General features: G+C 43.8%; 1 protein-coding gene across 3 annotated transcripts in view; it reads left to right on the forward strand.

Annotated features, from left to right (window-relative positions):
• UBXN7 (UBX domain protein 7) overlaps positions 1 to 18222 on the forward strand; it is a 93011-nt gene that overhangs the window by 21117 nt on the left and 53672 nt on the right. For all 3 annotated transcript variants that reach the window (XM_059687500.1, XM_059687501.1, XM_059687502.1), the window contains exon 2: positions 16799 to 16946. In XM_059687500.1, the coding sequence (XP_059543483.1) occupies positions 16799 to 16946 (148 nt within the window). The remainder of the gene's footprint in view (positions 1 to 16798; positions 16947 to 18222) is intronic.

Consider the following 18222-nt stretch of genomic DNA (forward strand, 5'->3'; position numbering starts at 1 on the left):
CTTTGTTGACCTTAAAAATAAAAGTTATTTTACCAGCATAAATGAATTTATTTGGGAACAGCAGATACTTGCAATTTGGGACAAGCATGCTATAGCAAAAGCCACAGGCAAGTGCAACAAACAGCAAAGTTATTTTATGGAGAAAAAGGAAAAAGTTGAGAGGGGTTGTTTTGAAAGTCCGTTGGAGAAAAGCAATAAATAATTCAGGAAGATGACAGTTCAAGGACATGAAGATTTTTTGTTGGCAGAGTTGCTGTGGTAATCAATTTTTAAAAAAATGTATCTTTATTGTTGAAAGTATTACAAATGTGCCCCTTTCCCCCACACCCCATAGACCCTCCTCTACCTCGCACCTCCCTCCGAGGGCCTACCACACTATTGTCTGTGTCCATGGGTTATGCATATATGCATATAGTTCTTTGGTTAATCTCTTCCCACTGCCCCACCCTGTAATCGATTTCTTATAGGAGATGCAATGTGCAATGTACATGTTTTCCTGTTGGGGCCTATAATCTATTTTTCCTGTTGAAGATTTCTTTTTGTTGTTATTATTTGTTTGTTTTTGTTCATCTTCACCCAAGGATATTTTTCCATCGATTTTTCAGTGAGAGTGGAAGAGAGGGGGGAGAGAGACACAGAGAGAGAGAGAAATATCAATGCGAGAGAGAGACATCAATTGGTTGCCTCCTGCATGTGCCATGTGCCCTGACTGGCACTGGGGATGGAGCCTGCAACCGAGGTACATGCCTTTGACCTGAATTGAACCCAGGACCCTTCAGTCCGTAGGCCAACGCTCTATCCACTGAGCCAAACCGACTAGGGCTCTTTTTTAAAAGAAAAGTTTTTATTGATTTTAGAGAGAGGGGGAGAGAGAGAGAAACATCCATTTGCTGCCTCCTGCATGCCACCCCCACTGGGGAGCAAACCAATAATCTGGTCATATGCCATGGCTGGAATCCAACCAGTGACCTGTTGGTGCATGGGACAACACTAAACCAACTGAGCCACTCTGAGCAGGGCTGTTGAAGATTTCTTTTGTTGGAGTCTGTAATAGACAATTCTTCCTGTAATTGACATAGAGTGGTATGTGTGAGAGTTCCCCCTTCTGGCCTCCCAATTCCACTTTAGTGTGGTTTTCTTTATTAATTTTTATACCCTTAAAAAGTTGCATTTGTTTTTGGGATTTCATTTCTGTAAAGTGTGTTTTCTGATGTTGAGAATGTAAGTTTGTACATACTAGAATTTGAGAACGTTTGGTTTAGCTTGATTGAGAACTTAAAAGATAACTAGCATGAGGCCCTAGCCGGTTTGGCTCAGTGGATAGATTGTCAGCCTGTGGACTGAAGTGTCCCGGGTTCGATTCCGGTTGCAGGCTCCTGGCCCTGGTTGGGGTGCATGCAGGAGGCAACCAATTGATGTGTCTCTCTTACATCAATGTTACTCTCTGTCTCTCCTCCCTTCCACTCTCTAAAAATCAATGGAGTCCAGCCTGGTGTGGCTCAAGGGTTAAACATAAACCCAGGAACCAAGAAATTACTGGTTTGATTCCTGGTCAGGGCACATGCCCAGGTTGTGGGCTCGATCTCCAGTAGGGGGCGTGCAAGAGGCAGCGGATCAGTGATTCTCTCTCATCATTGATGTATCTATCTCTCTCTCCTCCCTTCCTCTCTGAAATCAACTAAAAAAAATAACTAGCCTGAGAAAAGTGAGAACTGGGCCAATTGAGTGAGGTTTTTTGTGTTTGCTTTTTTAAACAATATATTTATTGATTTCAGAGAGGAAGGGAGAAGGAGAGAGAGATAGAAACATCAATGATGAGAAAGAATCATTGATTGGCTGCCTCCTGCACGGCCCCCACTGGGGATCAAGCCTGCAACCCAGGCATGTGCCCTTGGCCAGAATCGAACCTGGGACCCTTCAATCCACAGGCTGACGGTGTATCCACTGAGCCAAGCCAGCCAGGGTGTGTTGTTGTTGTTTTTTAAATTGATTTTTAGAGAGAGAGGAAGTGGGGGGAGAGAGAAACATTGATGTGTGAAACACAGATTGGCTGCCTCCTGCATGACCACAATTGGGGATCGAGCTGCCAGGCATGTGCCCTGACCCGGAATTGAACTGGCAACCTTTCCATGCACTGGACGAAGCCTAGCAAACTGAGCCACACTGGCCAGGGACCATGTTTTTAAAGTTTGCAAGATAGAAAAGGTAGCCAAAACCGGTTTGGCTCAGTGGATAGAGCGTCGGCCTGCGGACTCAAGGGTCCCGGGTTCGATTCCGGTCAAGGGCATGTACCTGGGTTGCGAGCACATCCCCAGTGGGGGATATGCAGGAGGCGGCTGGTCGATGTTTCTCTCTCGTCGATGTTTCTGGCTCTCTGTCTCTCTCCCTTCCTCTCTGTAAAAAAAATCAATAAAATATATTAAAAAAAAAAAAGATAGAAAAGGTAGTAGAGACAACAGTAGAGATCAAGACCATATGGAAAAGGGTAAATCTGTTCCTGTACCTATTTTAGGGTGAAGAGGGAGGAGGAAGGTCTAATACTTAACAGAAAGGTGGGTATTTGGTGTGGTGTCAAGAAAAAGGAGGCAACTGATATCACTATCCACATCATGCAAAGACATGGCATTGTCAAGTACCACGAAGGGATCTCCCTAGATTGCATAGACCTGTGTAGCTGGAGGGAATGGGATAGAGGTGAGATGAAAGCATAGGGATATGAAATGGGAGCAGTAAATAATGACCAAATCTTGGATGTAGCTCAAGAGAGATGAAAACTTTTCCAGCCAGCAATGCAGAACTATTGAACAGAGGAGACAATTAAGTTTACATTATTTTCCAGTGTAGAAGGTACATCAAAGTGAATACAGCCAAGAGTGGAGAGATGACATAGTTCTTGTAAGAGATGTTGAAAGCTTGAACCAATGGGCATAGAAAGGAAAGAATGGATAGGATTAGATGGAAACTGTAGGATTTGTTGTTTGATTGATGGGATGTTTGCAGTTGAAGGAGAAAAAAAAGTTGAAGAAAGTTTCTCATATTTAGCAATATATGTAGCTCCTTTAAAGGGACAAAAACATTCCTGGTCCTTAAGTAACAATATGCTTGAATGGTGGCCAGGGGTGAACCTGAGGAGGGGCAGTGAAGGATTAAAGAAGACGGATTAAAGAAGACAGACAAGAGAATACAGTTGGGACCAGGTGGATCACTGCTTGAATGAGGAAACAGTGACCCAGCCTGTAAGCCAAAGCTTTATTTTATAGTCAGATCACACAAGGCAAAACAAGGGGAGTGGTCAACATGTTTACAATGTTCTTGCGGGATTCAAATCTATTTCATTACTCAAGCCGTGTTTGGCAGCACTTGCTGCACCTCCCACAGCCCATTAGCTACCTAGGAATAAGGGAGGACTATAAGGTCAAGCTTAATTGTGCTAAGAGGGCCCTGCCCTCCAAGCTGGGACTTATATGTGGCTCTGCCACAGGTTAGTCTTAGGCTTGACCCTATAGCAGCTCTCTACATATACCCATATCTAAGGCAAATCCCAAATAAAAGGCAATTTTATATTTGTCCAGTTCCCCAAGAAAATTTTTTTGGCCAACACAAATATGTCATTTTCTAGAGATTTAAGTGAAATGGTCAGATGCTTTATTTGTAATATGTTCTATTTTGTTTTGTTAATCATCACATGAGTATTTTTCCCCCAATTGCTTTTCCGAGAGAGTGGAAGGGAAGGAGGGAGAAGAGAGGGCGAGGAAGAGGGAGAAAGGGGGAGAGAGAGAGAGAGAGAGAGGAGGGAGAGAGGAGAGAGAGAGAGAGAGACATTGATGTGAGAGAGACACATTGACTAGTTGCCCTGACTGCCAAACTGCCTGACTGGGGGTGGGGAGTGAACCTGCAACCCAGGTATGTGCCCTTGACTGAGAATTGAACATGAGACCCTTCAGTGCTGGGTGGGTTGGGGTGCAATGCTCTAACCATTGAGCCACGGCTATACTATGTTTATTTAACATCCTATCTAATAGACAAACATGGTAATTGACTGTACCTTTGCTATGCCTCCTATTGGCTAATCAGCATGATATGCAAATTAACCACCAACAAAGATGGCGGCTAATTTGCATACCGCGGGCAGGGCAGGTCAGCACCATCCCGCCTGCCCCGCCGCCATCCGGGCCTGCTATCTGCGACCCGGGGCGGCGGGCGTCCTGTGTGCGACCTGACCCAAGGTGGCAGGGTGGGACAGCATGGCTCTTCTGTCACCCCAGCTTCCCCATCACAGCTCCCTTGGGAGTCTAAACCTTTAGTTGGACACCCCCCGAAGGCTCCCTGGCTGCCAGAAGGATGTCTGACTGCAGCTTAGGCCTGATCCCCTGGGGAGTGGGCCTAAGTCGACAGGTGGACATCCCCCAAGGGGTCCTGGACTGCAAATGGGCGCAGGCCGGGCTGAGGGACTCCCCCCCCCCCCCCGCCAAGTGCACAAATTTTTGTGCACCGGGCCTCTAGTCCTGTATAATAAAAGGGTAATATGCAAATCGGCTGAACGCCTGGTCATTATAACGCACACTGACCACCAGGAGGCAAACGCTCAATGCAGGAGGTGCCTCCAGCCCGCAGGCCTCGATCGCCCAATGGGGAACAGGGAACTGGGAGTGGGTGGCGATGGGGGAGGGTGGGGCTGGCTGGTGAGTGGGCAGGAATGGCCAATCTCTCAGTCCTCCCCCCGCCCCCCCCCCATGCTCTGATCACCTGATGGCGAATGGGGAACCAGGGGTGGGTGGCAGTGGGGGGCGGAGCTGGCAGCCGGGGAAGATGGCCCTGATCACAGGCCAGGCCTAGGGACTGTACCCGTGCACAGTGCCAGGCCTCTGGTTAAATCATAATATTGTATATTAATGCTTTTTTCCACTCATGTTTCATGAAATAATTTTGTTCATTCACATCATAGGAATATGTCTTTGTCAGCTATCAGACAAAGCTATGTCATCTGACAGTTTTTTGGAGCATATGATTTTCATTTTACATTGAGATATAGCACTTTTAAAATTTGTACATGGTGCTCTCATTGGAAATTTTATCTTTCCTCCATTTATCCTATGTATTCATTTGTAGTTTGTGATTTCTATGGGGTAACCATAAAAATATTAGTATATGCAGACAGTATAAAATTCAAAGGATATATAGAAGAGTTGTTTTGGCTGAAGCCTGGCCCTTCCCTGGTGTAATAACTGGTGAGCTGAGTACTGTGAGGTAGCTTTAAGTCAGTTTATTAGACACTAATCACATGCAAGCAAACTTGCTAGATGTTGGGAATACCAAGACAAAAAACCAGTCCCCATGTTTAAGAAGCTTTTCTTTTGGAGGAGCCAGAAAGTAAACCAACATTTACTGCTTAGTAGTATATCCATGTATATTAATTATACCAGAGGCCGGTGCCCGTGCACCCGTGGGGTTCCTTGGCTTGGCCTGTGGGGATCGGGCCAAAACTGGTTCTCTGACATCCCCCAAGGGGTCCCGGATTGCAAGAAGGCAGTTCTTGGGTGATGCACCCCAGAATCTGGCTCCCTCCCAAGAACTGCAGCTGCCAAGTCACCGCAGCTCGGCATCTTCTGCGTTGAGTATCTGCCCCCTGGTGGTCAGTGTGTGTCATAGCTACCGGTTGGATGGTTGCTTAGGCTTTATATATATAGATTATAGAGAGTGTCAGAGGGATGGGAGTGAGGAGGTAGTGTAGAGAATGCTTAGCACACAAATTGACACAGTAACACTTAGGGAGATTGTTGAGCATGCATGAACCAGATGAAGTAGGAGAGGGGGGGTATAAGGAGAATAAGGATATTCCAAGCATGTAATTTAACATACTGAATTGTGTAGGATTTGGAAGAGGAGAGGCAAAGATAGCTGAGACCTGATCACAAAGGTTTTTCCAGATCATAAGGACTTTGTAGATGTCAGAAAATCATTAAAGAATTTAAATTGGGGTATGATACAATCAGACTTGTATTTTGGAACATAACCCCAGCAACCAGGTGGAAGATAGAATGATGATTAGTTAGAAGCCTATTGTGGTAGTTAAGTAAGAAGTATTAAGGGTTTGCTTTAAAGCCTTAGAGATATTTAAAAAAGAAAAGGAAATAAAAATCTTAGAGATAGTAGTAGAGAAAACATATGAGATATACACTGAGTGGCCAGATTATTATGACCACCTGACGTTTGTAGGTAAATTAGCTATAATTTCGCGCTGAAGTTGCTAGAGGGCCAGACCATTATAAATAGGGCAGCAGGTTGTTGACCACGACAGAAGTGTTTTTTTCTGAAGATAGGGGTAAACAACATGATTTAACAGCCTTTGAACATGGAATATATATATATAAAAATAATATCTACACACACACACACACACACACACACACACACACACACACTCTGAGTGGCCAGATTATTATGACCACCTGACGTTTGTAGGCAAATTAGCCGTATACTGCATCGTATGGGATATGGAAGCTGAAGGCCTGTTCGAACACCTTTGCTGTGTGCAGTTACCAAGATAAAACGTCTCCAATTCGCACAGGAACACAAGGATTGGACAGTCGAGCAATGGAAAAAAGTCATGTGGTCTGATGAATCATGTTTCCAGTTGCATCATGCAGATGGCAGAGTGAGAATTTGGCGGAAACAGCATGAAAGCATGCACCCCACACGCATGAGTACAACCCTTCAAGCTGGTGGGGGCAGTGTTATGGTTTGGGGCATGTTTTCCTGGCATGATTTGGGCCCTTTAATTTGTGTGGAACAACGTCTGAATAGCACAACATACCTAAGTATTGTTGCTGATTAAGTTCATCCTATCACGTTGATGGCGTATCCCAATGGAGATGGCTTTTTCCAACAAGACTGTGCACCATGCCATGGTGCTCATATTGTGCAGGAGTGGTTTCAAGAACATGAGGGAGACTTTACCTTGCTTAGGTGGCCCCCACAGTCACCAGATCTCAATCCAGTTGAGCATTTGTGGGACGAAGTTAAAAGAGCCATCAGGCAGCTGGTTCCACAACCATGAAATCTCACAGAACTGGACAGTGCTATTCATCAGGCATGGTGTCAGATTCCTCGCATCACCTTTCAACATCTCGTGGAGTCAATGCCAAGAAGAATTGCCGCAGTATTGAAGGCAAAAGGTGGCCCAACAAAGTACTGATGGGGTGGTCATAATAATCTGGTCACTCACGTTCAAATATATCCCACGTTCAAAGGCTGTTAAATCGCGTTGTTTACCCATATCTTCAGAAAAAAAATCATTTCTACTGTCGTGGTCAACAACCTGCTGCCCTATTTATAATGGTATGGCCCTCTAGCAACTTCAGCACGAAATTATAGCTAATTTGCCTACAAACATCAGGTGGTCATAATAATCTGTTCACTCAGATTATTAAGAGTAGAACCAGCACTGCTCCTCCTGGCAGTAGGGCTAAACTAGAGAGACAGCATGGATAACACTCCTGTTGAAAAAAAAAATCCTGAAAAAAAAATGTGTATTTTAAAAAATCTTTCAAAATGTATTATTGATCTGGCAAGAAAGTAAGGAATACACAGAGACTAAAAACTGTAATTGGGAATGCAAATGTTAGCTAGATTTAAAGCAAGCCTTCAACCTGGTGGAATCTGCCCAAACTGATTGGCGTTGACCTCTTTTGATAGTGTGTTAGGGCAGAAGAAACAGGAAACAGCTTGTGGCCTTCCTAAGGAGAGGAGTCTGAAAGAAGACCTCTGCTCCTTTATGAAGTTGAGAATTTATTGTTTCAACCTGGGTAGTTGGAGAGTGGCAGGAGATAGCTTCCCTGAGAATTTATACAATGGTCTATACAGGGTCACATTTCCCATGTTGTCTTGTAAAATTTCAAGTCAAGAATGTTTTTGAAGTGGTCCCTGTTTGGTAGTACCCACAGGTGCTTTACAAAATCTATCAAATCATATCCTCTTAGGAGGAATGGAACCTTCAACTCAGGCTTCAAAAATTTACAGGTTAAAATTCCAAAGCACATGAGATCTCAGCAAAAAAAAAAAAAAAAAAAAAAAAAAAAATCACAATATGTACAAAGAACATGGGACAGTAAGCAAGAGCCAGCAGAAATAAAACAGTGATCCCCTAGAGACTGCAGAAAGTTTATATTTTGTCTTAGTAATTCCAATGAGTTTAATTAATATTGACACATGAGTATGAAGTAAGGCTCTCTGAGACACAACAAAGCAGATTAGGAAAAAATAAAAAACAGAACTTCTACATATAAGAAAATTAACTGAAGTTAAAGTTCAATGAACAGATAAAAACAACACACTAAACAGATTAGCACAGCCTAGAGTGAAGAGTTGTAACATATATTTCCTTGGCTGGCATGGCTCAGTGGTTGAGTGTCCACCTGTAAACCAGGAGTAACAGTTTGATTCCTGGTTGTGGGCTCAATTCCCAGTGTGGGGTGTGCAGGAGGCAGCCAATCAATGATTCTCTCTCATCATTGATATTTCTATCTCTCTCTCCCTCTCCCTTCCTCTCTGAAAAAAAACAAAACAAAACAGAAAGCAAAACCTGAGTTCTAACATACATTTAATTGGAGTTCCAGAAAGAAATAAGTAAGATAATCGTATATGATAAAAGCCTAATATGCTAAGTTTCTGGTCATCTGGTCATCTGTTTAACCGATCAAAGTGTAATATGTTAATGATATGCTAAGGCCGCTCAATTGCTTGCTGTGATGTGCTCTGACCACCAGGGGGAAGACAGTTGACTGGTCGACTAGTTGCTATGACATGCACTGACCACCAGGGGGTAGATGCTCTGACTGGTAGATTAGCTTGCTGCTGGGGTCTGGCTGATCGGGATTGGGCGAGACGGGCTGGACATGCCCTGGAGTCCTCCCACGATCCCTCCCTGGCTGGCCAACCTCCCACTTCTCTCCCCGATTGTGGACCTGTGGGGTCCCTCAACCTGGCTTGCACCCTCTCACAATCTGGGACCCTTCGGAGGATGTCGGAGAGCTGGTTTTGGCCCGATGGCAGAACAACTGGTCACTGTGACGTGCACTCACCACCAAGGGGCAGACGCTCAACGCAACTCTGCCCCCTAGTGGTCAGTGCGCTCCCATAGGGGGAGTGCCGCTCAGCCAGAAGCCTCTTGAGCACAGTGGCAGTGGCAGGAGCCTCTCCTGCCTCTGTGGCAGTGCCAAGGATGTCCGACTGTGGGCTTAGGACAGGGGTGGGCAACCTTTTTGTGAGTGCATGCCAAAACCAGCAAAATCTCTGACTCAAAATTCTTCTGCGTGCCAACCCTAATTTTTTGAGAACATGGTATGCCTACTTGATATCTCTTAAGGTGTACATATGTTAAGAACCTTGAAGAAGTAATAAAATTCATTCGAACGACAAAAACACAGTATATGATGATGAAAAATACATTTATTTTTTAATGTATACATGTACACTGATAGTCCGACAGAAAACTTTGTGACTCCGTTTGATATTATCAGTGGGACTTTTGCTGCTGCATCACTGATGACAGAGATTTTACATCAGGTTTATATTTCGTGACCTTCAGAGATATGCACGAGCTACTACTTTCATCCGTCAGGCTACTCCTATTACGAGACTTAACAAAATTCATCACTGAGAACAAAGATTCACAAGTGTATGTGGATGAAACCAAAACACTGGTCGGATCTAGGAAGGCAGGGAGAGTTAAGGTGGAGGCATAGAAATTGCTCTTTCCCTCTCTTGTCAATCCATGTCTATGGTCGTTAAGATAACTTGTTATTGGATGTGAGGGCAATCTGGCTGCGACATCTGTCACCCCATTGATTGCCAGGGTTGATTCGGCTGATCTGGCTGGCTAGGCAGGTGTCCCCCTCCTCCCTCACCGATCCATGTGCATCTCTCCTGAAGCTGCACGCTCGGTCAAAGAGGACGAACTTCCCCCCAGAGGAGAGGACTGGTCTTCTGTCAAGGGTATACGAGTAGCTGCGCTCCCCTGCTAGAACCTCCAAAACAAGCTCTCAAGATAACTTGTTATGTAAAATTATTTATTTATCTAAGATGCACCTACACTGAATTTATCTGAAAAATAAAGTTGATGTTAAGAAAAATATTGTAAATGGAAGATTATAAGAGAGGGTTCCGCGTGCCAGCAAAAGTTACTGGCATGCCATGTTTGGCACGTGTGCCAGGGGTTGCCCACCCCTGGCTTAGGGCTTAGGCCCACTCCCTGAAGGGAATGGGCCTAAACCATTAGTTGGACATACCCTGAGGGCTCCCGGACTGCAAGAGGGCACAGGCTGGGCTGAGGGACACCCCTCACCCCATTGTATGAATTTTGTGCACCAGGCCTCTGGTCCTATCTAATAAAAGAGTAATATGCAAATTAACTCACTCCCTCACTCCGCCAGTCACAAAGATGGCGGCGGTCATGGAGCTGGAGTGAGCAGGAGGCTTAGGTTGCCCCCGGCGATGGAGGAAGCCAAGCTTCCCGCCTGCCCTGGCTAGCCCTGAGCTCTGCTCAAGGCTACAAAGTTTCAATTATAGAAGATAAATAAATCCCAGATACCTGCTTCCAGCCAGCCTGGCCTCCCCTCAAGGAGGGGCTGGGAACATGGGTTGCCAGGGGCAACCCCAGGCTTCGAGCGGGACCAAGGCTACAAAGTTTTAATTATAGACATTAAATAAATCCCAGATACCTGCTTCCAGCCCGCAGCCGTGGCCAGCCTGAAAACGGCCCTCAGCCCCGCACCCAGGCTGGCCAGGCACCCCAGTAGGGACCCCTCCCTGAAGGGGCTGTGGCCAGCCTGAAAACAGCCCTCAGCCCCTCACCCAGGCTGGCCACACTCCCATGGGGTGAGATCCCCACTATGGGGCGTGACCAGCCTGCAAACAGCCATCAGCCCCTCACCCTGGCTGGCCAGGCACCTTAGCAGGACCCCCCACCCTGATCCGGGACACCCTTCAGGGCAAACCAGCTGGCCCCCACCCGTGCACCAGGCCTCTATCCTATATAACAGTAGTTCTCAACCTTCCTAATGCCGCGACCCTTTAATACAGTTTCTCATGTTGTGGTGACCCCCAATTTCATTGGTACAAATGGAACATAATTAAAGAATAGTGATTAATCACCAAAACAATATGTAATTATATATGTGTTTTCCTATGGTCTTAGGCAACCCCTGTGAAAGGGTAGTTTGACCCCCCCAAAGTTGTCACGACCCACAGGTTGAGTACCACTGCTATATAATAAAAGGGTAATATGTAAATTGACCCTAACAGCAAAACGACTGGGAATGACTGGTCACTATGATACACACTAACCACCAGGGGGCAGACGCTCAATGTAGGAGATGCCCCCTGGTGGTCAGTGTGCTCCCACAGGTGGAGCTCTGCTCAGCCACAAGCCAGGCTGTTCGCTGCCATCACAGCGGTGGTGGCGGGAGCCTCTCCCGCCTCCTCAGCAGCCCTAAGGATGTCCGACTGCAGCTTAGGCCTGCTTCCCGCAGGCAAGTGGACATCCCCCGAGGTCTCCTGGGCTGCCAGAGGGATGTCTGACTGCCAGCTTCGGCCTGATTCCCTGGGGAGAGGCCTAAGCCAGCAGGTGGACATCCCTTGAGGGGTCCCAGATTGCTAGAGGGCACAGGCTGGGCTGAGGGACCTGCCCGAGTGCAGAAATTTTTGTGCACCGGGCCTCTAGTTATTAAATAAAAGTGGCTGAGAATTTTTCAGAGTTGATAAAAGGTAATAGTTCTTATATATCATGGAAGTCCAGTGAATCCCAAGAAGGAGAAATAAAATAAGCCCTGACAAATTAGAGTGAAAATACAGAGGACCAAAGACAGATCTTAAAAGCAGCTGGAGAGAAACAACAGATTGCTATACAAATGTTTTTCTTTAGCAACTGATTTCCCAGAAGCAACAACAGAAGCTATAGGACATTGGAATGCTATCTTCAATGTACTGAGAGAAAATAGCTGTCAGCCTTAATAAAATAGAACATGTATTCAGTAAAACTCTTTCAGGAATGACAGCAAAGTAAAGACATTTTCAGTCCCTCTCCTCCCCCTACACACACAACCAGCAGACCTCACTGAAGTAGATTTAAGGGACAGCATTCAGGTAGAAGGAAAGTCATCCCAATGGGAAGCCTGAGAAGCTTTTTTTTCCTTTTAAATATATTTTTATTGATTTCAGATAGGACAGGAGAAGGAGAGAGAGAGAGAAACATCAATGATGAGAGAGAATCATTGATTGGCTGCCTCCTGCACACCCCACACTGGGAATTGAGCCCGCAACCAGGCCTATGCCCCAAGCTGGAATTGAACCGTGACCTCCTGGTTCATAGGTCAATGCTCAATCATTGAGCCGCACTGACCGGGCCCTGTGATGCTTTTTAATGACTACAGTATGTTTTATCAAATAGATTCTATAAATCAGACTCTATTGGATATTTATGTTGTTTTCATTTTTTCATTTTAACTGAAGTTACACTGAGTATGTTTATTCATGTATTATATAGAGTAAATAATAGAGAATACATCTTTTTACTAGAAACCCAAATTACTGGGTCAAAAAAAGGAATGAGTATTTTTATGTTTCTTGATACATATTGTAAAATTATTTTTCTAATTTATATTGCATCTGGAAGACTATGCTGGCTTTACAAATGTGTAAGTGTGTGATAGGGCCAGTTTTAAATGATGAAGGTTAACATTTCTTACCAGGTTTTGACTTAGTTATATCTTTGACAAAAATGTTCTATCCCATTACTCTCCCATTGTTAGGAAAAGTGCTTCCTTTTTAATTTTTTTTTATTTCAGAGAGGAAGGGAGAGGAAGAGAGATAGAAACATCAATGATGAGAGAGAATCACTGATCGGCTGCCTCCTGCACTCCCCCTCACTGGGGATGGATCCCATAACTAGGCATGTGCCCTTGACTGGATTCAACCTGGGACCCTTTAGTCTGATGCTCTATCCACTGAGCCAAACCAGCTAGGGCAAAATGCTTCCTTTTTAATAGAAGTGAAATACTGTTGGCTGGAGAGACTTACACCAAAAGCTTGTGGGTTCGATTCCTGGTCAGGGCATAAACCCAAGTTGTGGGTTTGATATCTGGTCAAGGTACATATGGGAGGCAACTGATTAATGTTTCTCTCTCCCTTTCTCTAACATCAATAAAAACTTACCCTCAGGTGAGGATTTACAAAAAAAGAGAGAAATACTAACTGAAATGTATTCTTTAATAATTTTTCAATTTTCTAGAATGTAGTCTTTGATTTTTCTTTATCTTTTTCAGTTTATTAACAAATATATAGTCAGTCCATTTAAAGAAATGTCAGGTAAATATTTAGTTTTTGTTTTATTATGAAGGAAAACTTTTAATGCTGCTACTTTTTTTGTTAATCCTCACATGAGGATATTTGTCTGTATTGATTTTTTTAAATTAAATCTTTATTGTTCAGATTATTACATTTGTTCCTCTTTTTCCCCCATAGCTCCCCTCCACCCGGTTCCCACCCCCCCCTTCACCCCCCCCCCACTGTCCTCATCCATAGGTGCACGATTTTTGTCCAGTCTCTTCTAGCATCCCCCACACCCCTCCCCCCCCAAGAATAGTCAGTCCACTCCCTTTCAGTGCCCCTGATTCTATGATAATCACCAGTTTATTCTGTTCATCAGATTATTTATTCACTTGATTTTTAGATTCACTTGTTGATAGATGTGTATTTGTTGATCATAATTTGTATCTTTACCTTTTTCTTCTTCTTCCTCTTCTTAAAGGATACCTTTCAGCATTTCATATAATCCTGGTTTGGTGGTGATGAACTCCTTTAGCTTTTCCTTATCTGTGAAGCTCTTTACCTGACCTTCAATTCTGAATGATAGCTCTGCTGGATAAAGTAATCTTGGTTGTAGGTTCTTGGCATTCATCACTTTGAATATTTCTTGCCACTCCTTTCTGGCCTGCATAGTTTCTGTTGAGAAATCAGCTGACAGTCGTATGGGTATTCCCTTGTAGGTAACTGAGTTCCTTTCTCTTGCTGCTTTTAAGATTCTCTCTTTGTCTTTTGCTCTTGGCATTTTAATTATGATGTGTCTTGGTGTGGTCCTTTTTGGGTTCCTTTTGTTTGGTGTTCTCTGCGCTTTCTGGACTTGTAAGTCTATTTCTTTCACCAGGTAGGGGAAGTTTTCTGTCATTATTTCTTCAAATAGGTTTTCAATATCTTGCTCTCTTCTTATGGAACCCCTATAATTCGGATGTTGGTATGCTTGAAGCTGTCCCAGAGGCTCCTTACACTATCTTTGTATTTTTGGATTCTTTTTTTCATTTTGCTTTTCCGGTTGGGTGTTTTTTGCTTCTTCATATTTCAAATCTTTGATTTGATTCTTGCGATCCTCTAGTCTGCTGTTGGGAGTCTGCATAATATCCTTTATTTCAGTCAGTGTATGCTTAATTTCTAGTTGGTCCTTTATCATAACCTCGAGGGTCTCACTAGATTTCTTGAGGGTCTCATTAAGTTTGTCGGCGGTTTCTAGAAAGTTCTTGAAAAACCTTAAAAGTGTGGTTTTCCACTCTATATCCAGTAGTTTGCTTTCCTCCATTTCTGTCATTTGTGACCTGTTTCTTTGTCTCCACATTTTTTATGCTTCCCTGTGTTGGTAGAGTGGCTTTGTGTGCTGGGTGTCCTATAGGGCCCAGTGACTCAGCCTCCCCAATTACCTGAGGTGGACAATCTTGGTGCACCCCTTTGTGGGCTTTGTGCACAGTCTTGTTGTAGTTAAGCCTTGATTGTTGTAGGTATCACTGGGAGGAATTGACCTCCAGGCCAATTGGCTGTGAGAGTCAGCTGTGTCTGCAGTGGGAGAACTTCTGTGCTGAAGACACCCTTATGAGGCAAGACTTGCTTCAGTGGGGCTTTGGTGCTCACTGAGTCTGCCCCCTGAGTGTGTCCCTTATGGATCTGAGGAGTTGTAATTGGATGGTCCCACTCTGACCACTGGGTACACTGGCTCTTGGATCTAAGGAAGTGCTAATTTAGCCTCTGCCTGAGGCTACCCAGCAGGAGCTATGAAGAGATCTGCAGATTCCCCTTCCTTGTTTGGGGTTTGGAGGTGCCCAAATGAGGTCCAGTTGTGAAGCAATGCATGCTGCTGTGGGGCCTTGGGCCTTCTTTTGGAAGTTCTGGGTCTGTCTGGTCCAGCTACAGTTTGTTAGGTAATTTTCAGATTGCAAAGGGCCAGGGCATTCATATGCAAAAGCCTCTGCTGCAGCTTGGGTGAGGCGGGGTCTCAGGGAATCAACAGGGTGGAGCAAGCAGCTCTGGCTGATCCTCAGCCCTGCCCTAAGGGGCCCTGCGTCTCAGTGTCCTGGTAATGCCTGCAAGCACCCGCCCCCCCCCCCCGAGAGAAAGCCGCCCTCAAGTTCCGAGTTCTGCCTGCTGCCAGACAGTCCAGTCTCTGCCTGCTGCCAGACAGTCCAGTCTCTCCCCGTATGAGTCTGGGTCCCCAGAGACTCACCCGGAAATGGAGTTCAGAGCAGCCGGGGGCTTGTGACTCCCTCCTGATTCAAAAAGACAGCCACGTCCTCAGTTGCCAGCCCCTGCTGCGTTCTCCTCCATACCTCTGCACTTCCGCACCTCCTCTGGGTCTCAGTGTGCTTTTCTCTTTCCTTCTAGTTGTAGAATTTCCACTCAGCCAGCCTTCCTGTGGTTCTGGATGATGTCCGTTTTGTCTTTTAGTTGTATTTTTGAATTTGTTGTGGGAGGCAGCAATTTCCGGTGTTTGCCTATGCTGCCATCTTGGTTTCTCCTATATTGATTTTTTAGAGTAGAAAGGAGGGGGAGACAGAGAGAGAGAGAGAGAGAAACATCTATGTGAGAGAGACACATTGACTGGTTGCCTCCAGCACGTACTTCAACCAGGGCCGGCAACCAAGGTACATGCCTTTGACCAGGAATTGAAGCCAAGACCCTTCAGTCCATAGGCCAGCACTCTAACCACCGATACAAACCAGCTAGGGCTACTTTCTTTTCTATCTCTGTCTATGCCACATTTTGTTTATTTTATTTTATAAAATAGGGTAGAAATTTGTTTTATTTTATAATTATTTTGAGATTATGTTTATTAAAGCTGGGGACAGTGAAACAGGGAAGGGCTTAGGATAGAAAAAGCAACAGGAGAGAGCCTAGGTGGGGCTGCTCTGGCTCACTGGAAAGTTAGAGGAAAGGGCCTTGGATACAGGTTCAGGGAGTTAGCCTGGGTTGAGCTGCCACTGCCCATTTGCTCCCCTGGTTGCAAGTCTTGTGGCGACCCTTAGAGTTTGGGAAATGCACACCAGTGGGGAAGAGGAGGGGGAAGGGAAAGGCACAGGCATGCTCCTGAGAGGGAGAATGTCCCAACAGTTTAGAAGTTTAAATAGGTTTTTTTTTAAAAGACATTTGTGTTTTTTTAAAATATGTTTTTATTGATTTTTAGAGAGAGAGAGGAAGGGAGAGGGATAGAGAGAAAGAAACATCTATGAAAGAGAGACATAGATTGACTGCCTCCTGCACACACCTTACTGGGGATCAAGCCTACAACCTGAGCATGTGCCCTGACCGGGAATCGAACCAGGGAACTCTTGGTTCATGGGCTCAACCACTGAACCACACCAGTTGGGCTAAGTTATTCATTCTTAAAGGGAAAATGTACTGTTTTGGGGAATTCTGAATTCTAAGTACTGAATATAAAAAGGTGTCTTTTTTTTTTTAACCTTTAACCTTTCTGCTATTTCAGGTGCAAGTGAAAGTGTTGGGAAACACATGCTTGAAGCCTGCAACAATAATCTGGAGATGGCAGTCACAATGTTTTTGGATGGTGGTGGAATTGCTGAAGAGCCCAGTACCAGTTCAGCAAGTGTCTCCACTGTTAGACCACACACAGAGTATGAATTTATTATTTCTTGTTAGGAGCAACCCCCTGCCTGTTACTGTTATATTGAGTAACTGCATTTTTATCAGGTTAATTCTCAGTATTTGAAGAAAATATAGTTGAGAGCATCTGAAAAAGTGTCAAATAGAAATTTTTATACTTATTTTAAATTCTCGAAAGCACTGTTATGTCTTATCTATTATTTAATCCTCAAAAGAATCCTGTAGGATGGCATTATTACCCATGTTTTACAGTTGAGGAAACAGAGGCAAGGCCATTTTCTCAAGTTACACACACAGCCTTTAAGTAGCAGATATGGAAGTAAAACCCAATAAAGTTGAGATTTCCCAATTCTGGATTTTCTTACATTGTCCTAGGAAAGTTTTGAGCTGCCGTGAAAAAATTTTGAAAAATAATTGTAGTCTTTTATAACGTAGTTAGGTTATTAGAAGCACCTACTGTATATGGCACTATATAGAGAATAGTCATAAATGTTAAGTAAATTTGTTATTTTTTGCCCTTTACATTTGATACCAATGAGAGTTTGAAATGAATACCTTTTGGGCAAAATTCCAACAGTTTTTGGAAAATACTAGAAATGAATGTTACTCAAACATTTAAAAACAAAACAAAACACAAAATTTAAAAGATCCTTAAGACATAATACTCATAATAGAGGAATCTCTTTAAATAGGGATAGACAGAAGACATGGATTTTATTTTTACTAAATTAGACAAAGATTTTAGAGGCCAAATAACATTCAGGACATTCTTTCCTCTTTTATTGATATAGTTCCAGGTTCCAGAGTAATATCGTTTCCACATGAAGCATGAACTTTAGAGATCATTATTAATATTTTATAAAGTTCTTTTCTCTCACAATCTTGGCCATATAGTTCAGGTGTGATATCCCATTCTCTCTCAACTTAGCGTTCAAATCAATATGAAAACATCATTAATTTTATAGAAACTTGGGTAACAGTTATTCACAGCAGATTTGGGAAATACCTTAATTGTGTTTGAAATAGTTTTGATAAATGAATGTTTTTCCCTACTGAATTACATTATAATTTGACTTAGATTATTTGTATTGCTAATTGGTTAACATTTGATAGTGGCTTCTAATTCCTAAACTGTAATTTTCACCCTTTACAGTTCACCTTATTCTATTCCATTCTTCCATCTTGTTTGGTAGTTAACAATTTGGAACAGATACCCTCAAATATGTAGTAGTCAAGTCTTTCTGTAGAGGGACAACTACTGATTGAAATAATTATATATGTACTAGG

This window comes from Myotis daubentonii, chromosome 3 (assembly GCF_963259705.1).
Source record: "Myotis daubentonii chromosome 3, mMyoDau2.1, whole genome shotgun sequence".
In the NCBI taxonomy this organism is placed as follows: domain Eukaryota; kingdom Metazoa; phylum Chordata; class Mammalia; order Chiroptera; family Vespertilionidae; genus Myotis; species Myotis daubentonii.